The 27,285-nt window shown below is 37.4% G+C and overlaps 1 protein-coding gene across 3 annotated transcripts in view; it reads left to right on the plus strand.

The window, feature by feature from the left end:
- The window catches only part of TENM1 (teneurin transmembrane protein 1), a 566,015-nt gene that overhangs the window by 294,891 nt on the left and 243,839 nt on the right, over positions 1-27,285 (plus strand). For all 3 annotated transcript variants that reach the window (XM_060136803.1, XM_060136804.1, XM_060136805.1), the window contains exons 7-11: positions 4,957-5,156; positions 6,309-6,519; positions 11,304-11,405; positions 13,069-13,263; positions 16,979-17,179. In XM_060136803.1, coding sequence (XP_059992786.1) covers positions 4,957-5,156; positions 6,309-6,519; positions 11,304-11,405; positions 13,069-13,263; positions 16,979-17,179 — 909 coding nt within the window. The remainder of the gene's footprint in view (positions 1-4,956; positions 5,157-6,308; positions 6,520-11,303; positions 11,406-13,068; positions 13,264-16,978; positions 17,180-27,285) is intronic.

The following is a 27,285-nucleotide window of genomic DNA, read 5'->3' on the forward strand; positions in this document are numbered from 1 at the left end:
TAAAACATTTTAAATTCTTATGTTTATAATATTGTTTGCATGACCAAATGATGCATTTTAACAAGTGATAAAAGCCCCTAATGAGGATAGCAGTTGAACAAACTGAACATTAAATTGAGAACAGACGTGTCCACATAAACATGGTCTGTTAATTACTGCTGATTGAAGAGATTGCTCCAGGACCTTAGGAGTTAAATGTATAATCAACCCTTTAGGGACCAAACTGTTCTGCCTCACATGGAAAAAAGTAACTTCCAATGAAAAATAAGGTCCTCAGTTGGTAATTTATCATCTCAAAGGGCATATTTTATTATAAATGTCAATTCCACAAAATTATGTGTCCTGTAATACATAATTATGTTCAAAATTGCATTTGAAATCTATTATTAACAGTTAACAGTGAACATTCTTAAAATAGTTATTACTCTTAGCCTTAACACAGAAAGCAATAATGGAGGTATTTTAGGGAGTTAAAAGCTGCAAGGCACTGGCCTCTGAATAAAGCCACTGCAGGTGTGTTTCTTAATGGGCTGTTAATTTTATAGTGGGTGAACACAAAGGACAGAGACCATGTGTGTTTTTAAACTGTGTTTGGTGTGGAAAAGGAGTTGATGGCTGCAAAATATAAAGGCAGAGTGAAATGAGGCCAAATTGAACTTGCCCTCCTGAGATGTAATCCTCCTTGCTTAAAATCAAGGCAAACTAATTCTTGCCCCTCTGCTTCTCTCTCTTCCCTCCCCACCACCACATAATAAAGAATCCCAAGAAACTGATATTAAGCTAGCACAGCTGAAATAATTAGAAAATATGGCAAGAAATAATAAAGACCTGATACACTAACATTGTCTCATACTAACCAGCTCCTTCTAGGTTTCCTGTTTTTGCTACTGTCACTAAGTCACACAAAATTACAATTTTGACCACCCCACCGCATTCCCCACACGTAGGTTCCCAGGGTCCTCAGAACCTTGCTTCCCAGAATGTGGGCTGTGGACCACGAAGCATGGGCATTAGTTGGGAACTCGCAGGGTCTTAGTTCCCCAACCAGGGATTGAATCCAGGCCCTGGCAGTGAAAAGCACCGAGTCCTAACCATTGGACCGCCAGGGAAGTCCCTACACATTCCAGTTTGAGAAGCACTGCTATAAAACTGTCCTTTACATTGTCTTCTTCCATTTTTTTTCTTTTTTTCTTGTCTTTTCTTCCTGGGGAAATAATTTGTTTTTTTATTATAAATAACTCTCTTTATATTTTAGATATGTTTTTTGTAAGAAACATAATTAGATTTTACTTCTTAATTCCAAATGGTGGTTCTTACCTTTTAACACAAACGTTTAGTTCAGTACTCTTTATTTTTAATTATAGATATAGATATATGAAATTTATCTTCCATCTTCTTTTATGTTTTCTAATTGTCCCATCTAGTCTGTCTTCCCCTTCTTACCTTTGTTTAGATAAATGATTTTTATCTCAGTATTATTTTCTCTATGCTAGTTCAAAAAATAAATTTTTCATTTTTAGTATTTATGCTTGAAGTTATAAGATTTTTAAAATTTATAATAATCTGAAGTTAGTTGATATTTGTACCATTCTTCAGGATAATCCAGTTTTACACTTCCCAGATAATATGTGATTTTTTTAAACATTATTGAGGCATAATTGACAAATATGATCATATATATTTAAAATATACAGCATGATGATTTGGTATACATATATATTGTAGAATGATTACCAAGATCAAGATAATTAAAACATTCATCACCTCGCATAGTTAACACAGTCAACTCATGTGTGTGTGTGTGTGTGTGTGTGTGTGTGTGTGTGGTGAAAATGCTTAAGATTTACTGACAGCATTTTTCAAGTATACATTGCCATATTATTAGCTATAGTCACCATGCTGTACATTAGATCCTCAAAACATCTTATAACTGAACATTTGTACCCTTTGACCTACATCACCCCATTTTCCCCTCCCTCCAGCCCTGGCAACCACCATTCTATTCTTGTTTCCATGAAATTAACTTCTTTCTGTCTGCCTTATTTCACTAAGCATAATGCCCTTCAGATTCATCCACGTTGTTGCCAATGGCAGGATTTCTTCTTTTTTATGGCTGAGTAATATTTTATGGCTGAGTAATATATATATATGTATGTGTGTGTATATATATATATATATATATATATAAAATCTCACATCTTCTTTATCCATTTATCCACTGAAGGACATTTAGGTTGTTTCCATATCTTGGCTATTGTAAATAATGCTGCAATGAATATGGGAGTGCAGATATCTCTTTGGGATCCTGATTTCAATTCCTTTGGATATATACCCAGGGGTAGGACTGCTGTATCATATGGTAGTTCTATTTTTAGTTTTTTGAGGAACCTCCATACTGTTTTCCAAAATGGCAATACCATTTTGCATTTCTCCCAACAGTGCACAAGGGTTTTCTTTTCTCCACATCCTCACCAACATTTATCTCTTGTCTTTCTTTTTTTAAAGAAGATGTTGGGGGTAGGAGTTTATTAATTAATTTATTTATTTTTGCTGTGTTGGGTCTTCGTTTTTATGCTAGGGCTTTCTCTAGTTGTGGCAAGCGGGGGCCACTCTTCATCGCGGTGTGCAGGCCTCTCACTATGGCGGCCTCTCGTTGCGGAGCACAGGCTCCAGATGCGCAGGCTCAGTAGTTGTGGCTCACGGGCCCAGTTGCTCCGCGGCATGTGGGATCCTCCCAGACCAGGGCTCGAACCCGTGTCCCCTGCATTGGCAGGCAGATTCTCAACCACTGCGCCACCAGGGAAGCCCTATCTCTTGTGTTTTTGATAATATCTAACCAAACAGGTGTGAGGTGATTTTGTGATTTTGATTTGCATTCCCCCAGTGATTAGTGATGTTAAGCAACTTTCATATGCCTATCGGCCATTAATATGTCTTCTTTGGAAAATATATATATTCGAGTCCTTTGTCCATTTTTAAAAATTGGATTATTTGCTGTTTTGCTATTAAGTTGTACAAGTTCTTTATATATTTTGGATATTAATGCCTTATCAGATACATTTAGCCTTCCATATTCTCGGGTTCCACATCTGCGGATTCAACCAACCTCGAATCAAAAATACTCAGGGAAAAAAATTCCAGAAAGTTCCAAAAAGCAAAATATGAATTCGCCACAAGTGAGCAACTATTTACATAGCATCTACATTGTATTAGGTATTGTAAGCCATCTAGAGACGATTTGAAGTATATGAGAGGATATACATAGGTCACGTGCAAATACTTTGCCATTTTATATACGGGACTTGAGCATCCACAGATTCTAGGATCCGTGGGGATCCTAGAACTGATCCCCCACAGAACTGAGGGATGGCTGCATATGGTTTGCAAGTATTTTCTCCCATTCTGTAGGTTGCCTTTCCAATTTATTTATTGTTTCCTTTGCTGTGCAGAATCTCTTTAGTTTGATGTAGTCCCACTTATTAATTTTACAATTGATTGAATGTACTTTTTCCACATGAGCTGTTGGTTCTACCCTAAATTTAGATCTTCATGTCATTCACCTGAATTATTGCCCCATAATTCCTATATCGTTCTTGTGCCTTCCTGCTCTAAAGCATCCTACTTTCTGCCTCAAGAGTAGCCTTTTTTTTTTTTTTAATTTATTTTTTTGGCTGCGTTGGGTCTTCGTTGCTGAGCACGGGCTTTCTTTAGGTGCAGCTAGAGAGGACTACTCTTCATTGTGGTGCGCGGGCTTCTCGTTGCGGTGGCTTCTCTTGTTGCAGAGCATGGGCTCTAGGTGCGCAGGCTTCAGTAGTTGCAGTACACGGGCTCAGTAGTTGTGGTGCATGGGCTTACTTGCTCCGGGGCATGTGGGGTCTTCCCAGACCAGGGCTCGAACCTGTGTCCCCTGCATTGGCAGGTGGATTCTTAACCACTGTGCCACCAGGGAAGTCCCAAAATTAGCCTTTCTAATGTACCCAACCTCTCCCCTCTTCCTAAAAACCTTTAATGGCTTTCCATCTTTTACTAAGTAAACTATTTAGGACTGGCTCTCAAGGAGCTATAGAATATCATGCCGTCCTTTCCCTCCAGCCCTATCTCCAACTGCTCCTCTCTATATACCCATACCCTGCACCTTAGCTTTACGGTTTCTCTCTTTGTTTTGGTTCAAGCTGTTCCCTTCATATGGGAAATCCTTCCCAACAGCTCTGTTGAAATCCTTTCCATCCTTTAAGGCCCATCTTCAGTACCACTTCCCATACATAGGCTTTTCTGATTCATTCTTTCATTCATTCATTGAATAAATATGTACTGATCACATACTATTTGCCTATATTTTTCTAGTTACTGGGGATAAAGCAATAAACAAAACAGCCACAGCCTCATGGACCTTATATTCTATTGGGAGAAAACAGGTGATAAACAATAAATAAATAAAACATGTGCTCTGTTAGGTGGTGATAAGTGCTAAGGAGAAAATTAAAGAATATAAAGGGGACTGAGACAGCTAGGAATGATGAGTATCCTCCAACCAAAACCTTTTCCTTCCTTTGTTTACCCAGCTCAGGTATTTTTCTTTACAATGTGGATATTTGTGTACTTGTCCTATTTTCTCTTTTATATTCAAAGTTCGTTAAGAGCGAGAACTGTATTTTACTCATCTTTGTATCTCCTACAACTATCAAGACAAAGTTCAGTAAATAATGGTTAAAATGACTCAAATGATGGAAATAAATGCAATAGTAGTTTAGAGGAAAGAGAGACTGATATAGTGGTTGGTTATGGAAGGCTCCTTGGAAGATATTAAATTTGGGTAAAGTCTTAAAAGATGGGTGGGGTGAGGAGGAAGAAAGAGCTGAGTAAGTCTTTGATATACCTGTTCTTGAAAATCTAAAAACCATTGCTTTATAAATTAAGATTAATATTATGTATAATTTTCTTTACTTTTAAAACCAGTGTTTCAGAAGGGACGGGCAATAGACACCGGAGAAGTTGACATTGGTGCACAGGTCATGCAGACCATTCCACCTGGCTTATTCTGGCGTTTCCAGATTACTATCCACCATCCTATATATCTGAAATTCAATATTTCTTTAGCCAAGGACTCTCTGCTGGGAATTTATGGCAGAAGAAACATTCCACCTACACATACTCAGGTATTTGATATTATAGGTATTTCTTGACCCTTTTAGAGAGTGGTGAGATGAATAGTTTAGGGGTTGTGACTTGCAAAGTATGTGGGAGTCAAAGGTGAAGGCAGACAGTTTTTGTAATGAGCAAATATCGAGAATAATCACAGTCAAGCGAATGAAAAAAATGCTACTGAGAAACAAGGACTAGCATTTAGCAGAGCAGATTCAAAAAAGGGAGTTTAAGAAAATATTCTTGCAACTTGAGTTCTGCTTCCTGGAACAGGTTGGTCATGAGCCTTCCCAGCCCCCTCCTCTTACTTATTAGCTTTGGTGCCCACACCTCCTCCGCTGCTTCCATACATTCCTGACCTGTGGTCCCAATAAAGGAATGCAAATCAAGAGGGAAATGAGTCAAAAAGGCACGTTTTGTCTTGCAGGTAAAACTTTTCCCTTGTTATTGTTAATAAAAACACAAATATGTAAAACCTCTATGGTTTACAAGACCCTTTTATAAACCTTTGCCACATCATTTCCCTTAATTTCCTTCCCTTATCTCTTCCTTACATGAACCCATTTGAGGCCCTGCTCCATCTAAGAAGTAGCATAGGGAATCATAACCATCTGGGGCTTGGGATACATGTGCCATGTGTTTGTCCACCGATTAGGAAAAAAAAAGGACAGGGTCTTTGAATATTTAAATATGTTACCACAAATGTAGTAAATTATGATGAATGTTCTCAAATTTTCAACTGTTCATTTATTTGTTTTAAAAACTGTAAAACTCTTTTTAATTTGTAAAGAAGGTCATGGTAACATTTCAAGGGGAATGTCTATTTTCAAGTATCTTCTATCAGATACTTTAGTAAAATATCAAGATTCTCTTGCATAATACTAAATAAGAATTTTTATATTTCTTGGTTTGTTATTTTTAAACAGTTATTTTTAATACTCTAAAACCGAAAGGTTTATAACATTTATAAATATAGTAGAGAGTTTTTTTTTCAGAATTAATAATATGCTTTTGGGTTTAGATAGTCTTAAGAATGAATAACCTCTTCTCCCACTTTGCCCACCTCCAAAGCAAAGAAGTATGAAGTAGCACAATTGAAATGAGAGATGTTTATCAGCCTTAGAAGTAAAAGTAGCGGCTCATATTTGTGTTTGTATTTGTTCCAGTTTGATTTTGTAAAACTAATGGATGGAAAACAACTGGTCAAACAGGACTCCAAGAGCTCTGATGATACCCAGCACTCCCCTCGGAACCTGATCTTAACCTCACTGCAAGAAACAGGTTTCATAGAGTATATGGACCAAGGGCCTTGGTATCTGGCATTTTACAATGATGGAAAAAAGATGGAGCAAGTATTTGTGTTAACTACAGCAATTGGTAAGCTGCCTTGGCTATGATTTTGAATTGACAGTATAACTCCAGAAAGACACAGTCAGCGGTGAAAGGGATACAGATGTTATTTAAGCATATTGCTCATTCTACCTTAAAGTCATTACTCGGGATAGGTCACAATGAGAAAGGTTTATATTGTTGTTGTCAGTAATGTTGTTTAAATGTTGATTAAGATTTTTAAAATGCTCCTTTATTTGCTGCTATTTTAGGTTACTTGCCACGCTCCTTTTTATATGTTTTCAACAGGAATACTTACCTGGATAATATTAATACTGTTACCGAGAATACATAGATGAACAACTTCATGAAGAAGGGAAATAAGCAAGAGAAGCCCTGTTAATTCAAGTGCTATTAAAAAAGAAAAAGCGAATAAATACCTTTTTAAATGAAAAAACTAGCATCAATCCAGTTCTTCTTTACAACAACTGATTCTAGAACCATTAAGATTTAAAAATACAACTTAAGAGTAGAGAAGAGTCTTAAGGATAATAACTTGGGTCATTCAAAGTTCTTTCTTTAGAACTGTTTAGTTTAAAAATCATCACAATGGCTCTTTCACTGCACTCAGAGCCTTTTAAAGCATGTTCTTTTTAATACAATGTCTACACACACTGTTATTCACTTTCACCCTAGTTAATCAGAGACAGCAAGCTCTTGTCATTTTTTTGGGTGAAGTCATTCCTCATAACCCTTTGTGTGAATAAAGCTGAGATCGTTAGCAGATTTAGAGCCCTAAGGGTAAACAACTCACAGACACAGTATTTTACTGTGTGAATTTTCCTAAAACACATGTCTTTTAAAAGAAGGGACAGTATCTTACAGCTGTCAGTTTTCTATACACCTCTCACCACTTTATCCTTTAGTTAACCTGTTCAACCATATGTTTAGGAAATTGTGTTGACTGTTAATAGATATACCATCTGCTCTTTATAACAATTATGTTTTATTTTTACTTGATGCTGAAGACCTTTTGTCAGTAGAAAATGGTATTCCCGCTGCAAGATTATCAAAAACTTTCCTCTGAAGTAATCAGAAAGGCAATAAAAATGCACTGATGATTTTCCCCCTAGAGAAAACTCCACTGATCTTACATCTTCAAAAGACAAAGTGTTTGTTAAATTAGAAAAAAAAGTATTTTAAGTCATGACACTGTTTTGCCACTCACAGATTCAGTGGGGCAAATTCAGCAGACACACCTTTCATGATATTTGTCCACCAAGACCTAGTTTTGATAATGCAAATACTAATGAGTTATGAGAGGTTGAGTTTCTCCTACGAAATCAGAGGAATTAGAAGATTTAAAACATTTGTGAAGAAGATTTTCTCTCTTCCTGTTATCCTTACCCCTAAGCTCAAGTTAAAACACTAACCAAGCTATTAACCTTCCAAAAATCAATAGACCCAGAAACATGCTTGAAATTTTTTTCCTGTTCCTTACTTCCTCCCCCCAAAGAACCTAACCTTTGAGATATAATTTTCTATTATCCAGAGATGAAGCTGTTAGTTTCATCTGCAACAACATATTTGCTTTTCCTTATGCAAGTCAGTTTCTTTACTTTTCTGTTGTCTTCAAGATTAGAAGCAACAGAAACATTTCTCCTATAATTCCACTTAAAGAGAATCCAAGTAAATTTCCCAAAATGTCAAAGGTATATAAGTTATTCACTCTAAATTCTCCCCATTATTTTTATGTTTTTGTACTTTATCTTAATCATAGTAAAAAAGAGGATAATGTATTTGATTAAACAAATTAATGTCTGTATGAACTTTTCTAAATGTTGCTCCTTTGTCTATTTCATGATAATGTTAGAATCAGTCGATTGATCTTAACTATATTTGGTCTGCTACTCATAGGGATCAAAACAGCATTAATAACCAACATTTATTGAATGACTAATATAGGCTAGCTACTGGCCTATATTATTATATGTTATTTTCTAGCTGTATAGACAGAGTTATCAATATCCCCTAATCTCAGCCAACCTGCTCAATAACATGATAATATATACCATCTATGGAGTGCCATTCTGCCCCAAGCACTCTGCTGGATGCTTTACATTCAGTTATCTTGTTTGATTCTCATCACAACCTCGATAGCATAGGTATAGTGCTACTTACATTACAAGTAAGGAATCAGAGGCTTGGGATGAGTAAATAATTTGGTAAAGTCTCACAGCCAACAAGTGGCAAAATTGAGATTGGAGACACTCAGTATCTCTGATTCCAAACCCCTGCCCTTTAGACCATACTCATTCCATACGATTATTCGTTAGCTTTGGCTTTTCCCATGAGAAAACCTGCCAGAAGCAAAACCCATCATCAGAGCAGATGCAGAAACCAAGGGGCTTTAGGCTGTAGCCTAAAAACAGGGTTTGAAGCATAGAACTTTAAAATGATTCTCAACTCTAATGAACTGGTGTCTAGGAAGTGAGTCTGAAGTAAGATTTAAAAGATAGAAGGCAAACTTCCTGGAGGCCAGTATAAACAGAAAAGCACATTCTTTTTCATCACTAGTTATTTATGTGTTTCTGCTGTAGCCATCCTCCTTTTGGAGTCCCTAGGCTATCCCGATGTCTCTTTGATACCCAGTGGAGATGGCAGCTTCCAAAACCTCCTATATTGCCTTCTCTTCTCATTTGCATTGCAGGTGTTAAGCTCTGTGCAGCATTATGGGCCCAGGAACGGTTCTTAGATAAGTCAATAAGATGTAGGGATTTTTATTCATTTTGATAGCAAACTTTATTAAACATTTTTTCTACAATAGCTACATTCCCACAAGGCTGCTTCCATAAACTTGTCAATAGGACCCGGTGTGAAATTAAATTCAAGTATATTTACCTTTGAAAGCTTCCTCCATGGCCTCCTATTAACCATCCAGGGCAGGGGAAATCCAAATGTAGATTTAAGAACTGCCATTACTTTTTGGTACAAGAAAGCAAGATAAGAAAATAGATAATAATTGTTCCATCTCTGAATGAAAAGAGAAAAAAAGACCCTTTGTGCCTTTTCGTAATGACCTTTTAAATAAATTAATGATTTTCTGAAAATAACTAATGTTTTAATGAGTTAAAAATGGTTAGCTCATTGTCAAATGTTACATTCCTGCCAGCCCAGTTGTTCAGCAAATGCCACGTGTCAGTTTCTTATCCAGTTCAGTTTTCTAGCACAGGGATCAGAAAACAGGCCACCATAAACCTGCAAAAAGGAATCTGATGTATTCACACAGATGTCAGAAGAATAATCTCTGATTGATAATAGGGTGGCTATCCACACAGCCGCTGGATTCATTCTCAGCTTTCTAAGAATCACCTAAATGGACTAGATACCACTTTCTTCCTCTTGCTTTTATTGCAGAATTCCAAGTCTAGACTAGAATTCCTCTAACCTGGAAATTTACTATCTGAAGCATTGGTTCTCAATGCTTTAATTCGGTCATCACCTGTAGAGTCACCTGAGGTATTTGCTAGAATGTAGATTACTGGGCTGCATCCCTCAGAGGCAAATTCAGTAAATCTGGAGTGAAGCTCAGGTATCTGCATTTTAAGTGCCTCAGGTGATCCTACTGATATAGGTGGTCAAAAGGCCACAACTGAAGAAATGCTATTTCCCAACTCTCTTTATAAATTCTCATAGTTTAATGGAAGATGCGAAGACTACTTACTAGAATATTTCCTTCTGATTGGAAATAGCTTATCCAAGTGAAACTAGATGAAGTAGATAATTTGGATTGAAAAGAAAAAACTGGTACATATGAGAAGTATGAGTGTAATGGGCTAGAACATAAAAGTCAGAATCCAGGAGTGCTAAGTTATGGAAAACTTCCAGAAAAGAGTAATGAGAAGATTATTTTTTTAAGCTACAGGAGTAAAACATGCATATCATAAATAGTTCACGGACTTGGAATTTGATGCTATCATACTCAAATACAGTTTTAAACTAAAAACAGTTTTTAACATCCTCGTCAGAGACTGATTTTTGTATAACTTTATACCTCTTCAGTCAAGTTACTTAACACAAGACTTATCAAAGTACTGTTGCATTGCACATCTTTATGTCACCACAACTACCTATGGGCACCTTCAAAGCCTTCTCAATTCCCCTGAAACCTATTCTTCTCTAAGAATGGATTGAAGGGAAATTAGTGGCAAAGAACTGATAAGCATTTACAGTCAAGAAAGCATTTCTCAACAAAATACTTAGGTTCTAATGCTTTTAGTGGTGGTGAATTTAATATGAACACTTACTTTAAAAGCTTTCCATTGTCACTTATTAATGAAAATGAAATACTGATTATCGTATTTAAGCTGTCAAGATAGTAGATTAAGCATTTTAGGTGCTAGAGAAGAAATTTTTATTTGCTACAACCTAAATTTGAAAAATAAACAATAGACTTCGTCTTCTGGGTTACATTTTAAAGTCCATTTTGCTTTTGAGAAATGACTTACAGTCCTCGTACATTTTTAGCTTTATCGTGAATGTCTCATAAGAATACAACTCCTCTAGACCCTTTATGCACTTTAGAGGTGAGGTTGGTTTTTAGTTTCATTCCTGAATAGCCAATTCAGCAAATCCAGGGCGCTTTTAATAATTCGGTGCTGCATATGACATCTTACAGAAATCTTTGGCATCTGATTTTAAATAGGAAGTGCTTTGTAGACAGCAGAGGGCAAAGATTGTTACAGGCCCAGAGTTTTCGCAATTTAGAAAAAAATTAAGGACTCTACAATCTATAGGTTTGTTCCTTTTTTTCTTTTTCTCTCTATTAACAGAAATAATGGATGACTGTTCGACCAATTGCAATGGAAATGGAGAGTGTATCTCTGGCCATTGTCACTGCTTCCCAGGATTCCTTGGGCCTGACTGTGCTAGAGGTGAGGTTGCCCTGTTACACTGATTGATTAGGGAGCTCAATGTCGTTTGAGAACTCAGAATTAGTAGCAATAGGAGGAAGAGAAGGGACAGGAGTGGCAGTAGCAGCAGCAATAGCAACAACACCCGAACTGCCGCTACCAAAAGCTGAGCACTTGCTCTGCCAGGCACTGTTCTAAACACTTTGCAGTACTTCTTTTAATTCCTACATCCTACGATAGTCCTACGATGTAGATCTATTATCACAGTTTTATGGGCAAAGAAATAACCTCAGAGAGGTGAAATACCAAGGTTATCTAACAGCTGGGATTTGTACCTGGATCCTCTGACCCAACCACTCCATGATACTTCTATTCCCTTCATAAACTCATTTATAATGGATGAACTTTAAGAAAGGGCAGAGTGGGTAACCGGTTGTACACACCAAGGTAAACAGGAAGGGGTAGACAGTCACCAAATCCGTGAGTAGCCTACAAAGGAAAGACTGGAAAGGCAGAAGTTAAACTTTCAAACTTTACTAGACTTAAACTAGACTTGCCCATAGTTTAATTCTTGAAAAGCTGTAGATAAATCACACTGTGTTTTCCCCATAGACTTCCAGTTATTACTTTAGAGATGCTTTCTGCTCATTCGCAGTGTGTTCGTAAAGTTCTCAGTCTGCTAACGCTTTAATCTCCGGTTTCTCAGCCACTCCGTTTTCTTTAGATTAAATTCTATTCAACAGAGAATTCTTTTTTTTTTTTGAATTTTATTTTATTTATTTTTTATATAGCAGGTTCTTATTAGTTATCTATTTTACACATATCAGTGTATACATGTCAATCCCAGTCTCCCAATTCATCCCACCACCACCACCACCACCCACCCCCGCTTTCCCCCCTTGGTGTCCATACATTTGTTCTACATCTGTGTCTGTATTTCTGCCTTGCAAACCAATTCATCTGTGCCGTTTTTCTAGATTCCAAATATATGCGTTAATATACGATATTTGTTTTCAACAGAGAATTCTACAGCATTTGCTAGGTTCCAAGTTCTCTGATAGATCTTGAGGAGGTGGGAGGTAGAAGTAGAGGTGATGGCTGGTATTGAAAAAATGAATAAGAGAAGGTACAGGCCCTGCCCTCAGGAAGCCCATATTTTTAATAAGGAGACATACAGTGACAAAGCGGAGTGAGTGTTCTAATAAAGGTCTGCACAGTGTGGGGTAGGCACAGACATCTGTCCAGCATAAATCTCTTTAAATGCACAACTTTTTAAAGATAACATTCTATAATACGAATAACTCCCTACTAGTTTTACAGATTTTCAGGGTTTTCTTCCTGAAAGTAGCATACATCTGCTTGAGGAAGAAAAACCATAAAAGAGAAAAATCCTAGCTTATAATAATGATGATAATAATAATTGTTTAAGAGTATGGTGGAATCAAAAGCAAGTACTTGAAATAATTTCTCCACTCAGGATGTTTTTATAATTTATCTTTCCCCCAATCCCGTAAGAGGAAAATTCTGTTTGTAATCACGAACATGTGCCGATTTAATAAATGGTAAGACAGAAATAGTACAATTTTTTTTACCAGAAATATTATACGAGAATCGATAGAGAATTGCTCTTTGGAGATTTTAAAAGCATTATGCGAACATTACAAGTTCATTTGCCAACCTTCAGATTCGTGCCCTGTGCTGTGTGGTGGGAACGGAGAATACGAGAAAGGACACTGTGTCTGCCGAAATGGCTGGAAGGGACCAGAGTGCGACGTTCCAGAAGAGCAATGCATTGACCCAACGTGCTTTGGCCACGGCACCTGCATCATGGGAGTCTGCATCTGTGTGCCAGGATACAAAGGAGAAATATGCGAGGAAGGTCAGAGCCCTGTGTTAATCTATTGCTCCAGGCTTTTCTCTCACTGAATTGTCCAAGGTGTCATTCTGGGTTTCTAATAGAGATGTAAGTGGTCTTTGCAAACCATTAAATGCTCAACATGTCTCCTCAGTACATGGAGCGGGGGAGTTCGTGTCTCTTCTGACAGCCTCTAATATTAACATGAGGCTTTATCTGTGGCCCTTGCAGAGCAGTAGTGAAAAATGGCATTTCCCCCCTCGTTTTAACACTGTTTTATAACTTGAGAATTTCCATACTGATGATTTTAGGTGTTAATTTACATGCTTTCATTATTACAGAGTGCACTAGGCTACATCTTACTTTAAAGCACATAATAAAAATAATACGTGCACATTTGGAACCATTTCACGAATGTTTTCTTTGGGAGTGATTTGTAATTACCATTATTATTATTGCTTTATATTGTTTATTTTTACATACCTCCTGCTGAAACTTGACGTCCATGCCTAAGGAAGTAGACTTACCATTAATGAGTTTTGAGGCAGTGCCTTTATATTAAAATTCACCCGCAAAGGAGCCTTTACACATACACACACAATAGTTTTATCATTTACAAAACATACTTCAAAATAGTAATAGTTTTATAATTTAAAGAAGACACATTGGAAAATAAATTTACTAGTAATCAGACCTTTTTCATGTCACATTCCTCAAATAAGACTGTTTTCAGAAATAATATTAAACCATTACCATGGGAGATGGTCTCATCACAACTGTTGTTCAGGAAAGAGACTGCTGAAAATGCACTATAATTGCTTTTTAAAGATGGCTCATTGAGACGATTACACAGCATTTTAAAGAGTTTAATCTCATTCCACTCCATGAGCAAGCCAGAGTTTAGCTTTCCACTTCCCATTAGCCATAGTAGAATTTTGGTGTAAAGATTGTATCTGTTCCAATGTGAATGTCATTGGGCCTAGGGAAGGCAGTAGAGTTCCTGAGTTACTTTTGGAAGCTGTTTTTATGGGAATCCATCTGCAATCATGATATTTAAGTTGTACATTCAGATGCTATATGGACACACAGACATTCACCAAAAAATGGTGTCTATCACAACATCTACAATCTGCCCTGGAAAACATTTAACCTAATTAATTTAGACCCTTCTAATTTAAATCTTGTAAGTCGTTGGAAAAAAGACTTAGCTTATGTTTGCCTTCTAGGGGCCACTAAGAAAATTTACAGAATAACCAAGATAGCAAGGAATACCATGTTTAAAGGTATAAACTTTTCAAATACAGTTTTTTAACAAAAAATATTTTAAGTCAGACATCACAAACCAGGAGCTCACAGGTTGAACTGGGCCCATGGATGGGTTTTGTTTGATTCACAAAGTGGTAGTGGTGGTGTTTTCGTTGTTGTTTAATGTGACGTATTTCCCAAACTTTAAAATAGAGAAATGTCATATAAAAGTCTCTGTTTCTAGCTTCTCTTGAACAACTAGAAAATCTGGTAACCTTGGACCCACATTCCTATGTGGTGGCAATGATTGTAGCCAATTAGCAGCAGCTTCCTTTAAACTGGACACTTATTCCCAGCACACCTTGTTTGTTTGTTTTTTTAATTGTTGAATTAATGTACTTTATTTTTTAGAGAAGTTTTAGGCTGATATAAAAATTGAGCAAAAAGTACAGAGTTCCCATATAGCCCTCACCCCCTACACACACACACACACACACACACACACACACACACACACACACACACACACACACACACACACACACACAGTTTCCCCTATTATTAACACCTTGCATTAGTAAAGTACCTTTGTTACAATTGATGAACCAATATTGGTACATTATGATTAGTAACTAAATAAAGCCCATAGTTTACTTAGGGTTCACTCCTGGTATTGTGCATTATATGGGTTTTGCTGAATGGATAATGTCATGTATCCACCATCGTGGTATCATCCAGAATCATTTCACTGCCCTAAAAATCCTCTATGCTCCACCTATTCATCCCTCGTCCTACTCCAGCCCCTGGCAACCACTGAGCTTTTTACTGTCTCTGTAGTCTTCCTTTTTCAGAATGTCATATAATTCGAATCACACAGTATGGAAAAGTTAAAACTGGCTTATTCCATTTAGCAACATGAATTTGTCTCCTCCATGTCTTTCCATGGCTTGATAGCTCATTTACTTTTCACTGAATTTCCATTGTCTTGATATACCAGTTTGTTTATCCATTCATCTATTGAAGGACATCAAGGCTGTTTCCAAATTTAGGCACTTATGAATAGAGCTACTGTAAACATCCATGGGCAGGTTTTCGTGGGGGTGTCATTTTCAACTCATTTGACACCCTGTTTTCTTATATCCAGCCCATCTCATTCATGTATACTACCAACCTGGTCCTTTCAGCCATATGACTTTGTGCCTCTTACTTACGTATGACTTGCCTATTCATGGAAGGTGGCCTTCTAAAAAAAGAAACTATATTAAGTTAACTACTATATCATTTATTAAGATTATTGTATTTTGATGTAATAAAATTACCTCCTTCTGAAACAATATTCTACATTTTAGACTTTTCCTCTCCCTCCAAATAATGAACGGATGAAATCAGATGTACCTTCTGGTGTTTATTTGCTGATTAGCTCAGGTATTAAAGCATTGTGCTAATGATCCTGAGATCATGGGCTAATTATAATGGCAATAACACTAATTATAATACTGCCTAGTTAGACTTACTCTGTTCCATGGTACATGCCACACCCTAAAAGTAGGCCAGTCTTGCAGATGATGGAAGATTGTATCAGTCTATTTCCATTGCTGGAAAAGTAATTCAAAGCATACATCCTCATCATGGTTAAGTTATTTTGGTCTCATCTTATTTGTATGGGAAGATCAAAAATTTGGAAATCAACTTTCCCATTTCCTGTGGGATGGTCACTCAATTAAAAGCACAAAATGATTTTCCCCAAGGCAAACATAGGAATCTACTTCTAAAATAGAGTGTTTGTTAGAATGTGTCCAAAAATTTCCAGACTTCACAGAATCCGAGACAAATATAATTGAGTCTGTGATATTCTAAAGCATTGAAAACTATGTCACAGCATCCTGGTAGAAGGAGAAGCCACGAGGAAAAGAATTTTGAAATTACGTTAAAAATGCTTCATTTTCAGTGCTTCTTAGGGATAAATGAGAAATTATAAGAAATTGATTATATTGTATGATTTCATCAAACAGCAGTCACCTCACCTAATACCTTAAATAATCCAAACTTAAATATATATAAAAACTCCTCTAGACACATCAAATAAAAGCCATTTCTGGGAACTATGATTCCAATTTCAGAAAAGACGAGGAATGACTTACTAAAAATTCTTGATCTTTCTTACAAAGCCAAGGAATTCTTATTGAAGGCCCACACTGGTCCACCGACCCATTTGCGTGGGAGTACTATACACTGCTCATAATTTCACATAACATATGTGTGGTTTCCTTCTTCTAAATTTAGGTTGCAACCTTTATGATAGCCTACCATGTTTTTAAGTGCTAATAATATTCTGGTTTGAACACAGCGTTTACATGAGTCATTTTATTGCCTAATTAAAACAGCATAAATGATATAATATTAGGAAATCAATGTATCTCGGTTTCATTGGCCTAAGGTAAACTGGCCACACCTGTTTACTTTCAACCTTTTCCCTCCTTTTTGGGGCCTTCAGAGGACTGCTTAGACCCAATGTGTTCTGGCCATGGCATCTGTGTAAAAGGAGAATGTCACTGTTCTACTGGTTGGGGAGGAATCAACTGTGAAACGCCACTTCCCATATGTCAAGAGCAGTGCTCAGGACACGGGACTTTTCTCCTGGACACTGGAACATGCAGCTGCGATCCCAAGTGGACAGGATCTGACTGCTCAACAGGTATGTCAGAGTTTTCTTCTTGTTCTTCTTCCTTCACTCCCAAGTTCTTACTGGTCTTTACCTTAAGGTAGTGTCTCTTAAACTCTGATCTGTATGCCTTCGTGGGTTATAAAGGGCTTCCAGGTATTCCCTAGGCTAGTATTTTACTGGATTTTCATATACAACATACTGCTGGGCTTTTAATCGTATTTTTCATTGTCATAGTTCTGTAGTTGAACTTCTGTCCTCGTTCTGTATTCTCCTGTAGTTATTTCATCCATTCTCAAGTCTTTTGTTATCAGTTCTATACAGATTATTTGAAATCTATGTCTTCCCCAAATTTAAGTAGTCCTTCCTTTCCAGCCATCTGCAGAATATTTACACTGGGTGTCCCATCATGTAAAAACTCAACTTAGCCAGGCACCTTATTTCTATATTGCCATGTTCCTGCCCAATTAATAGTCCCACAACTTTGCTTCTCTACCCTAACATCATCCACAGTTCTCCGTTGTCTATAGAAAACCTTCAGATATCCTAGCCTGTTACCAAAAGCCCAGTACAAACTATTCCATATCTCTCTCTCCAGCCTATCTTCTACTTCTGCTTCCTGCATAAATCCCTCCTTGCACTAAAGTGATCTGTATGCTCTCCTTACCCCCACTTTTCTTTATGCCCTTTCCTCAGCAGGAATGCTAGTCCCTCTCCACCTGTGAAAATTCAACTCATCCACCCAGACCAACTACAGTTTTAGCCATTTTATAAAACTTTTCCTGATCACATCAACAGAATCCTCTGAAATCCTACCGCACTCATTGCTAGAGAATCAAAAAGGCATTGTGGGGCTTCCCTGGTGGCGCAGTGGTTGAGAGTCCGCCTGCCAATGCAGGGGACACGGGTTCGTGCCCCGGTCCGGGAAGATCCCACATGCCGCGGAGCGGCTGGGCCCGTGAGCCATGGCCGCTGAGCCTGCGCGTCCGGAGCCTGTGCTCCGCAACAGGAGAGGCCATAGCAGTGACAGGCCCGCGTACCGGAAAAAAAAAAAAAAGGTGTTGTGATGTAGGTATTTGAGTACGTGACTTGTTTTTCCACCTAAACCAAAAATAAGGGATCGTTCTTTATATATTTTTTCTTATCCTCAGACCATGTGCTCATTAAGTGAGTAGAATTAATAAGTAATAGCTCTTACAAAGCCTCTGCTGATGAATTTTGTTGCGGATGTAAAATGGCACGTGATAAGCAAGAAGGACAGGTGCTCTGTGAGCACCTGAAATAGTCTTGAACCAAAAATCTGCAATCCTGTACTATAAAGAAACAGGAGAATCGCTCTGTTAAGGGAATTAATTCTAACCTAATACTTCATTGTACAAAATTTTGTTGCCTCACATAGAAATAATATGGGAGAAAGGATTGCATTTTACAGTTTCAGAAAATGATTAAAATGCTAAAGACAGTGTAATAATAACTAAAATGCAAATCTTAAAAATCACTCATTTATACACTTAGCAAATGTAGTGTGCCTCCTATATGCTTGGCATGGTGCTTGGTGCTGGGGATATAGTGATGAACAAGATGGACGTGGTCCTTGCACACAAGGAGCTAGTGGAGAACACACATTGAACAATTAGAAGATAGTTAACAAAAGGGAAGTAACTGCATATTAGGGGACTGTACAGTATAGCTCTAACCTGATTATTAATTTATTTACTAAATGTTATTAAATACCTTCCATCCTTCCATGTGTCAGATATAGTATCATGGCCTAGAGCATACACTTACATAACAAGTATTGTGTATTAGGCACTTTTCTAATTGTTGGACTTATGTTCACTTAATCTTCATAACAACCCTATGAGATAAGTACTGTAATTAGGCCCACTTTACACATGAGGAAACTGAGGCACAGAGAGATTAAATAACTTGCCCAAAGTCACCCCTATAACAAGTATCAGAGTCAGAATTTGGACTGAGGTATTCTGGCTTCACGCTCCATGCACTGAACCATTGTACTGTACTGTCCTCTGGGAGCCCATCACCTAATTCACCATGTATAAAGAGGTATCATTGCTAGGCTGTGTCCAAGGCCATGTACTGCAGAGCACAAGAGGGGGGCATGGGTTATTTGAGAAGAAACCCTACAGCCAAGAAGACTTTGGAAAAGTCTTTTTTTTTAAAATTTATTTTATTGAAGTATAGTTGAATTACAATGTTGTGTTAATTACTGCTGTACAGCAAAGTGATTCAGTTATACATATATATACATTCTTTTTCATATTCTTTTGCATTATGGTTTATTACAGGAGATTGAATGTGCTATACGGTAGGACCTTGTTATTTATCCATTCTATATATAATAGTTTACATCTGCTAATCCCAAACTCCCAATCCATCCCTTCTTCACCCCCCCTTGGCAACCACAAGTCTGTTCTATATGTCCGTGAGTCTGTTTCTGTTTTGTAGATAGGTTCATTTGTGTCACATTTTAGATTCCACATATATGACAGGGACATAATAGGGGCTCAATAAATGTTTGGCCAATGGACAATTAAATGAGGAGGTTAGAATGGTGCCCTAGCTCTCACATCTAGGGGCAAACTGCTTTGCCTCTCTGGCTTTAGTGCACTAGAATCCTTAAGAGTGCTGAGACAGGTGAACTAGAGGCTACCACATTTGTGAAACATTGAACCACATATCTCTACACTTCTTCTATTAAACAAATTTTCCTTGAGCACTTACTATGTGCCATGTGCTAGCTCTTGGGATACATCAGTGAGGAATACAAAGATTCCTGCACTAGTGGAGCTTGCAGTCTGGCTGGGAGAGATAGACAGTAAACGATGAACAAGAAGTGTACAAGTTTTTGAAACATGAGGAAACTGAGGACCAGCGAGGTTCAATGACTTGTCCAAGGCCATAGACCTGGCTAATTTGCAAACGTGCAAGTAGAAACCAGGGCTGTTGATTTCATTCTACATCTAGCGTTCCTTCTAGCCTCCACCCTCACCCCCACCAAAGGAAGAGTTAGACAAGGAGCCAGGGACTCAGGTGTATAGATTAGCTTACTGAAAAGGGAAAGTTCAAGGAGATGAAGGGCATCAAATATCAAGTGCATGAATGACACATTCTTGTCCAGATACAATGTGGACTAAACGTAGACTAAATTAGAATGCAGACTAAAGCCACGTTCATCCATTCTAGACCCAGTAGAAAAAACACTTGAAGCATCTCTTGCTCAAAGAAACAAAAGAGTGAATAAGTATGATCCAAAACTTTGCAGCCTTTCAGGAAAAAGGCTTCCTAATAAAACTACCAACTTGAAAAATAGGGGGAGGAAATGCCTTCCAAATCTCCGGTGTCATGGTATGAATAGTCCTTCTGTGATTTTTAAGCTCCATAAAGGTTGTTCCCACAGAGCATACTTAACCATCGAGATGATCTCACTGTGCAGACTTTTAATTGAGTGTGCTCAGTACAGGATGCAATTTAACATCTGATTCTTATAATGGATCATGTCACTTCAAAGGTGGTGGATATGCTCTTTGCCATTGATCATTTTCTTCCTCTAAGCGCATGACGCTTAGCTGTTAGCATGTTAACTGTGCTGCTCTGATACCAAGGGGACTGCAGTGAATGGTTTACTGATTATTTTCAGTCTGTTTTCTAGGTACGTTGAGTATTGTTAGTGGCAGTGAATTGATACTTGATACAGGATTCTTTAACCTGAAGGTCTCATGGTACTTCACAAAGGTTAACTCATTAGTCTTTAAAAATACCTCAAGAGGAATACAATAGAAGCTAGTTATAACATAGTTTAGATTTGGATATACCGCAGGTCAAATCATACTCCCTTAAAATAGAACTCCTTGCCATGAAATCTCAGTAATACATTTAGCCTATACTGAAGATACTGGCCTTGGCTTCTAATATCAGCATTGTAAAATGCATCTACTACATGTCTTTCATAAAATCTGGCTTCTCCTGGTCACATAGTCTTTGAAGGGGAGCACAAAAGCTCATAGAAGGTAAGCATTCACAAAGAGAGGACAGCTTCTGCTCTTTCTACCATGATTACCTCTCATTATACTGGATCTTAGAACTGGATTAATCAGCTAGAGAGATGGAACATTATGCCCTGAAGTATTTCTGAACCTCAGATATATATATATATTTTTTTGCTATATATTTTTTGTTTTTGCTGTATAACAGAAATCATCTGAGGTACTATCATCATGTACCCCTTCCAAGCCGGGTTAGTTCCTGAAGATCCCAGAAGGCTTTGTTATAAGGATATTTGTTTTCAGGCTATCCTATGACATGTGGCCATCTTGTCCATCAGAGAGATGACACTGCGTGTGTGTATTTGTGTGCGTGTGCACCTGTGTGTCTATTCACAGCACAGTGACTTTGAGTAACTAATTTAACTTCTTTGAGTCTCAGCTGCCTCATTTTTGAAATGGTAGAAGATTAGCCAAATGACCCTTGAGGCCCCTTTCAACACTGAGATCTATGATTCTTGATACTGTTTATTGAGCTGTTGACACTGATTATGAATGGTTCATGGATGTAGTCCATAAACTCTCTTATCTCCATATTGTTTATGGTGAGAAAATATTAATTGTAAATAGTTTTGTTTTCATTACAAGGACAAACATACTTTGATATATAGACCATGCTGTTTGAGAATCTACCTCTATTTGTAGAGATATATATGCACACACACACATATACATGTGTATATATAACAATGTCTCGTTATGTTTTTAAGTGTTGCCTAATGGATGGTGATGTGCATCTACTAATAAAACGGATAATTAGAGGAGGAAGTTGTAAAAGACTCACATAATTATTATTGCTAGGAAAACTTTCCTTGATTACACAAGTATCATATGCTTTTAAAACATTATTAGTTTTCCCCTTTATTGAAAGTGCCAATAATCAAAAGATTTTCATCTGATTCTACATACCTATCATATGCAATGCATCACTTTCCTGTAATTTCCAGGTATTGATTAGGCCATTTGAAATGATTAGTGCATACGCTGTATTTTTCCTACAGATATTACAGTAACAGCAGGGTTGTACCTGCCATTTGATAAAGAAGCTTTGTTCAAAATCTAATGTACATGCTGCGGGCACAACGATATAGTCATTCATCATGCCACTGAAGAGAAAAATCCACTCATATATAAAGTAACTGCCATTAAGTATCTCAGTAGAAAATAGATAATCAATGTACCCAGATTAGGAACCTAGGATTGCAGGTACTTTTCCCTCTTCAGTTCGGGGAACACACTTGAATTTCTTAGCAGTAGCTGAGTTCTCAGAAGAAAAGTTTCTATTAATTAGTAAACAATGTTAATATATTATAATGCTACAACTTCCCTGGACTTAAAGAAAAGCTCAAATATAAACAACTAGTCACCGAAACATGATGGGAAGTACTTTTTAGCGTACAGGGACAAAAGGCTTATGACTAATTCCTATGTAGGCTTAATTATTTTTAACTTGCATTCAAAGTATGACAACCTCTGATCTAATTTATTTTAAAGTAATTCTTTTTCTACTCAGTAAAAAAATAAAGGGTAAACCTTAAGGTGACTCTGATTTGATTGATTTAATAAAACAAACCCCTGCTTGAAACATAGTGGCTACACCATTAACACTACAGTGAGGTGAAAACATTAACTGTAGATTTACTGAATCAGTAAATGAAGTTCATTGGTGACACTAGAAATATAACCCAAGAGCATCCTTAATAGAATTTCAATTCAAATTAAGTGTGTAAGATGGAATCCACATAAATATTTTTGAGAGGTAGATATGAAATGGAAAAAAAATCATACTATTATCATGATTTCCTAGCAACACATCCTACTCAGAGATGGTTTGACACCCCCTAAGTATTTTTGTCTCAAGTGAAAATAGAAATTGAACCCCAAAATATTCTCAGATTCAAAAATCCCTTATTTTTACAAAAGAGAGTTCATTTAATAGCCATAAGATTATATACACAGTGTGGTGATTCAAAGCGCATCAAATATCAAATGTTTTCAAAATACGTCTTTTACATTCTGTTCTGAGACAATAAAAACCATGCCTGTTCTGCCATCATTAGCAGGCTGCAATGCAAAAATCCAGCGAAACTTTTGACAATTTGACAAGTTTGAAAAAGGAGGTACATTTGCAGCTTCCTCTCTGTAAATCTGAACTAACTCTGCTGACTGTTCCAGGACATTAAAGCTTTAAAATTGTTTTTCAAACCAGGGACATATATTAAAATAAGGTGGCAACTGTGAAGCATGAAAATGTAATTAAGTAAGCATGAGTGTGAAGATGCATGCTTACTTACATGGTTAAAGTACAGTTAATAATAAGGAATGCATTGGGACAGACCAATAGGGGCATCAAAAGAAAACAGGAAAATTCTGTGCTTCACTATTAAATGCATTCCTCTCATTTACCCAAAGTCTTATTCTGAATTCCAATTCATTTTCTATTTGGCATTTTTCTCAATTCACATTTATCTACATGAAATGAAAACAGACCCAGAAAAGGGTGTATCTAGAAGGTGTATTTGGCCCTGTAGGTGAGATCCTGCAGGGCAAGTGGCCACCTGGGTGCCCACCTCCACAGTCTGACCTGCCGCCTGCTTCTCTAGTGGAGATGGCTGAGAGAGCTCGAAGGAAGCCAGAAATCAATTGTGCACAGTCGGTGGCCAGGACATGGGCAAGGATCAGAATAAGTTGTCCCAGTCCTGTGCAAAATCAAATGATTAGAGATATTGAAGAGCACCCCATACATCTCCCCCAAATAAACTGAAGGATACTTTCCTTCCTGTAATTAAAACTTCCTGCGTTTATCTGTTGGTTTTAATTTTTTCTCCAAATACTTACATATCCATTTTCTTCATTTCATTATTATGGCCATAAGCCGGGGTCATTATTAGAATGTGGATTGCATATTGAGCTTTAATGATACAAGATACCTCCAGGACTGTTCCAGAGATTTGCTCTACATGTATTCTTCTGAGTCATTGGAAAGAAGAAGAGGCATAGGAAGGACAGAGATTAGTCCTTCATTAAAGAGTAAGGACAATACATTTTTACCTGGAAACTTAATAAGGTGGAGCTCATGGAAATTCTGAATGGGTACTTGCCTCTGCTATAAAGAACTTGACTTGTACTTGTACTTCCACATTCCCAATAACCTAGCAAACAGGTTTCTATTACTCTCGTAACATCCATAAGGTCTAAGCAGGGTTGGTAATAAGTTTCCTCATTTTATAACTGAAGGAACTAATTTGCTGTGAGACACAGGGAAAAAGTTACTTTATTGTGTATGCTTCAGAGTTGAGGTTGGCAATAGAATTCACAGCCCAGTGTCCTATCCTAAGGATCAGTGTGGATTAATTTTGGTTTTATCCTGCTTGTGACTTGCAGAGCTTCTTGAATATAAGAACCCATGTCTTACATACACTACCAAATGTAAAATAGCTAGCTAGTGGGAAGCAGCCACATAGCACAGGGAGATCAGCTCGGTGCTTTGTGACCACCTGGAGGGGTGGGATAGGGAGGGTGGGAGGGAGACGCGAGAGGGAGGGGATATGGGGATATATGTATAGCTGATTCACTTTGTTATACCGCAGAAACTAACACAACAATGTAAAGCAATTATACTCCAATAAAGATGTTAAAAAAGAAAAGAACCCAATGTCTTTCATAAATCATAGAAAATGTTCAGTCATCATCTCATCGAATCTTGATTTTCCCACTTTCTCTGTTACCTCCTTTCAGAAGTTCCATTAGACTGTCCCACTCTGGTCTCTATGTCTTTTATTCTTTTTCCGATTTTACATTTCTTTGTTTCTCTTTTGTTTTATAGGTGATTTCTTCAAATTTGTCTTCTGGCTCACTAAATGTCTCTTCATCTGTGTTTATTATGATGGTTAACCCTTCCATTAGATTTTAAATTTCAGTGATTTCTTTTAATTTCTAAAATTTTAATTCAGTTTTTTTTCAAATATGCCTCATTAATTTTTGGCAATTTCTTGCTCCTTAATCCTGTTTTTGTTTACTTTCTTTTCTTTAAACATACTAAACATAGTTATTTTATATGCTATATTTGAAAATAGATCATGTTAAGGCTTTGTGGGTCTGGGTCTGTGGTTTCTTGTTTCTGTCAACTCTTGTATATGATGGCTTGCTTTTTTGTTTCTTTTATTTTTTAATTGTTGGTTCAAATATGTTTAAATTCTGAGTCTGGGGAAGATTTACGTTTGTTTCTGTCAGAACCTGTCTGCACTACAGATCAGGGCAAACTTTATTTTTTTACTGTAGTATAGTTGACTTACAATATTATATTAGTTTCAGGTGTACAACATGGTAACTATTTGTACTAATTTAAAGTTTTTTTGTTTGTTTGTTTTTGGTTTTTTTTGCGGTACGCGGGCCTCTCACTGTTGTGGCCTCTCCCGCTGCGGAGCACAGGCTCCGGACGCGCAGGCTCAGTGGCCATGGCTCACGGGCCCAGCCGCTCCACGGCATGTGGGATCTTCCCGGACCGGGGCACGAACCCGTGTCCCCTGCATCGGCAGGCGGACTCTCAATCACTGCGCCACCAGGGAAGCCCTAATTTAAAGTTTAAATTAAAAATCTCGGGTTACAGTTTTTCGGACCATACAGATGGTACAAATTCAGGCCCCAAACCCACATGAAACTTGGCTAGTCACCATGAAGTATCAGAGGAGGCTTGTTATTTAACATCCTCAGACCCAAGCCTGAGACAGATTATTTCCTTCTAGTCTGTTTCTGCAAGGCACATTTTCATCTAGATTGGTTTTAATATGGATCCCTGATCCTGTGCAGGCCCAAGGTTCAGCTAACAGTCTGTTTCCCACTCTGGACCCTCACCAGAACTCTAGGTCACCCAGATCAGCAGATGCCTCTGGTGTACTGGCATACCTCTGACTCTCCATATAATCTTAAGCTAATCAGCCACTATGGATCTCAGTTTATACACCTGCAAAACGTGTTTTTCAGCTAAATTTGCATTTCAATTTATTTTTAATAATTAACGTTTTTCACTTTAAGTGGAGAAAAAATATTTAAGTTCTAATTAAATCAAGAATTTTTTCTACTAAGGTATGTGTGAACACATTAGAGTCCAACAAACCTAGAAGAGTTTATTCCAGCTAGCAAAATGGTTCAGTTAGTATGCATTGGAAGAATGTTCTGAGAAGTATTGTTCAGAAGATATTTCTGAAGCCATAGCAGTCAAAGTTAACGGTAGAGTCAAGAGTAACCAATTTCGACAATCAAAGAGAGCTTCCCACAGTTCTCTGCTAGGTCCATTCATTTTTAAAATTGAATTCTGCATGTCAAGCAGTGAGAGGTAAAGCATTCTAAATACTACTGCCTGCTTTCATTTCCAACCATCTTTGTTTATTTCTCCTTTGACAGACTTTTGGCATAATCATGGAATATTGACACTGGATTAGATCTTAGAGATCACCTAGGTTTGCCCTTCCTGTTATAAAAGAAAACTGAGGCCCAGAAAGGTTGAATGATTTTGTGTAAGGTCAAGTAGCTAATTAGACATATAGTTAATATGAGAGACAAGTCTCGTGATTTCTGGTTTAGACCTTTTGTCCAATATACCATTCAGAGAGCCTTGTTCAAATTCAACAGATGTTACCTTTCCTTTGTCAGCACTGCCACTGAATCTCTGGAAAATTGGCAATGAGCATATATACAGGGCAGGATCCCAGCATCTGTCTCTTCCTTGACTATCAGAATGTTATGATTTAGGGGAGAAGTAGGTTGATGAAAGTGATCTGAGCCAGTGTTGGAAAAAAAAAACAATGTTATGAAAATCATCAGAGATTCAGCATAGAGAAATTCAGACAGAAATGAACTCAAATCCCAGCTCTGCTTCTAAGAGTTGCTGTGTGACCTTGAGTAAGTTAATTGGTTTCTTCGAGCCTCTCCTGTAAAATGGGGAAGTAATTCTTACTTTGTAGGGTAGTTGTAGGGGTTAAATGAGATAATATATCTGAAACACCTAGCATAGTGCTTCTCCCATAGTAGACATTAAATTATAATAATAAATGGTAGCCATTATTGTCATTATAT

Source organism: Lagenorhynchus albirostris, chromosome X, assembly GCF_949774975.1.
Source record: "Lagenorhynchus albirostris chromosome X, mLagAlb1.1, whole genome shotgun sequence".
NCBI classification, from domain to species: domain Eukaryota; kingdom Metazoa; phylum Chordata; class Mammalia; order Artiodactyla; family Delphinidae; genus Lagenorhynchus; species Lagenorhynchus albirostris.